The sequence below is a fragment of the Apium graveolens genome, chromosome 1 (genome assembly GCF_009905375.1).
Source record: "Apium graveolens cultivar Ventura chromosome 1, ASM990537v1, whole genome shotgun sequence".
In the NCBI taxonomy this organism is placed as follows: domain Eukaryota; kingdom Viridiplantae; phylum Streptophyta; class Magnoliopsida; order Apiales; family Apiaceae; genus Apium; species Apium graveolens.
The window spans coordinates 143,825,033-143,827,578 of record NC_133647.1 but is presented as its reverse complement, the minus strand read 5'-3'; the positions used below and the strand labels follow the sequence as shown (position 1 = coordinate 143,827,578).

The 2,546-nt window shown below is 32.7% G+C and overlaps 1 protein-coding gene across 1 annotated transcript; it reads right to left on the bottom strand.

Annotated features, from left to right (window-relative positions):
* Positions 1-774: 774 nt before the first annotated feature.
* Positions 775-1,554, bottom strand: LOC141707855 (uncharacterized). The gene has a single exon (XM_074511271.1). It carries the CDS (start codon positions 1,552-1,554, stop codon positions 775-777), a length of 780 nt encoding a protein of 259 aa, XP_074367372.1.
* Between the last annotated feature and the right edge of the window lie 992 nt (positions 1,555-2,546).

The window sequence follows — 2,546 nt, the reverse complement described above, 5'->3', positions numbered from 1 at the left end:
AAGAGCTAATAGTGCTGGGGAGAGAAGTGCTGATCATGTTTTGTTTCACTCGAATTCAATTAATAAAGTTCAAATTCTTCTAAATATTATATTTGATTCGACCGTATTATTTTTCACTACAATTCATGTAATTTTTCTCTTCCGGGCAATACTCTCACCGTCAGGGACGGAGCCAGAATCCCGACTTCGGAGTGGCGAAATTTTTTTCCGAATAACTAATATATATTTAATTTAAAAGATATTAAATAAATTAATATATATTATTTTTAAAATTTTAATGTACAAAATATACCTGAATTTATGTATTTAAATTCGTAACTATTGTAAATATTACTAATATTAGTACTAAATTCATAAAATTTATATATTTTTGAGGGGGTGAACATTCAAAATAAATTTTTTTTACTACTAAATATATAAATATATAATTTTTTTTCATAAATTTTAATACTAATTTCACGATTATACAGGAATTTGGAGTGCCTGCCTCCGTCCCTGCTCACTGTTGCTACTTCAAATTTCTGTTGCCATCCTCGCCTATATGTTCAAAAGACAAAATGAAATGTGTTTGTCAAAAGTTGAAATGATTAATATATGTCTGACAATGACAAAAGTTAATTTATTTTTATACTGCGAAGTTAACATACTAGAAATCCTTAGGAACTTGATCTATTCAGAACATTAAAAAACCGGATGACGATTAAAACATTTAACAAACCATGTACGTTTTGTATACAATTACAAAAATCTATCACATGCATGCATATAAAATTACTAACATGTAATTTCAACTCCACGTCCCCTAGAAAACTCAAGAACACCTGGCGTATCAATATCTATGCAGCCTAGCAGATTTTTCTTGTAGGGCAAGAAAGTCTTCCTCCTCATCTCCTCGGATGCTGCCCTATTCTGCTTATAATGCCATTCATGAGCAGACACTCTCCCCTTTCTTCTGCACGCGCCGCCTCTCGACGATGACCCTGACTTGCAACTACTTTCTGACCTAAAACTCCATTCATTCGTATCCTTTTTATGACTTCTAATAATAGAGGCAGAGTCATCTTTGGATGAAGATCCTAGGGGCATAAACAAGTCGGTCAACTTCCATCTTCTTGACCAGATTGAACTCAAACTCGAACTGGAACTCAAACTTGATGAAGATGAAGATGTCGTATCTTTCGAAGTTTGTTTTACAAGAACTGGCAGTGGTTGCTCTTCATGTTCTTCAGTTGGTTTTGTGAGCAATGGATAGTCACCATGATATGTCTTTTCGTGTTGTGGTGCCACAAAAACAGATTTCGAAAGCATTCGTTTAGGGGAACGAGGAGATCTGGGAGAATAAGTTGCAATGTTGTGTTGGTATTGAGAGCGTGGGAGTAGCTTTAAAGGCCTAATCATTCCTCCATCAAAAAGCACATCAGCTGGTACTTGTAAATGTCCACTGAAATAGAATGCAAAATCTGTACTATCTGAATTAGGCATAGGAGGTGGGAATAGCCTTGCAAAATTGAACTCCTCAGCACCTGTTTCTGAAGATTGTATAATCACTTCCATGTATGTTGTGTGTTTCTGGTAATTTGATGTATTTGAGGTATAAGACAGAAGAAATGAGATTGAAGAATAGGTCTGTATATTAGTGTTTTCTAAAATGAGAAGTTGGTAGCTAAAAGTTTGAGACATAAATGGGGAATCATGAATGTATATATACACATAAGACTATGTATGGGGAATATTAGCTAGAGACAAGGAGGGAGATGGAATGATGAAGAGAAGAAGAGGGAGATTATTGACCGGTATGTTAATTAGCCTAGCCGCCCTTGCTCCTCTTTAGTAATATAATAAAGTAATTAATCCACTTATAGGTCACACAAACTCAAAGACTTGCTAATAATTATAGTGTTCTGATTAACAGATTAAAGAATCGAAGGATATCTCTCTATTGTTATCGTTTCTGGAGATTGTTCGACACGCATTTTAAGATAAATAAAAAATATAGTTTTATAATTTTTTTAAAAAAATTCTTTTTCTGAATATAAAAAGAATGTTTAAAGTTTTATTTAAAAAAATAATTTTTTTAAAAAAAGTTATAAAATAGGAGGGACATAGGGAGTACATGGATTACAATATTCAAGAAGCACGGACCGTTGACAATTACATGTATAAATTTATGTGTTCGAGTGTTTCCAAATAAATACGTATATAATTCTTTTCTCTACTTGATGATGATTGATTGTTTTAAAATGTTAGTACTAGCATGATTATAGATTATGAAACTTATAATTTAATGTCAGTACGTTAACAAACGCATGACCTTTAGTCTAGCAAAATAAATGATCGATAAAGAATTCAATCCCTGTAACAGCCCGCACTTCCGGACTATTAAATCTAAATACCAAATCTTAAATAAAATAGATTGTTATTCGATAATTCAAATATATCACGAAGGTCAAAGCAGCGGTCAAACTCAATAATCAAAATCATAAAAACAGAGACGCAGCTCCACAAATCCGATAATAATTGTCTAACAGATAATTAAATTCATTCTC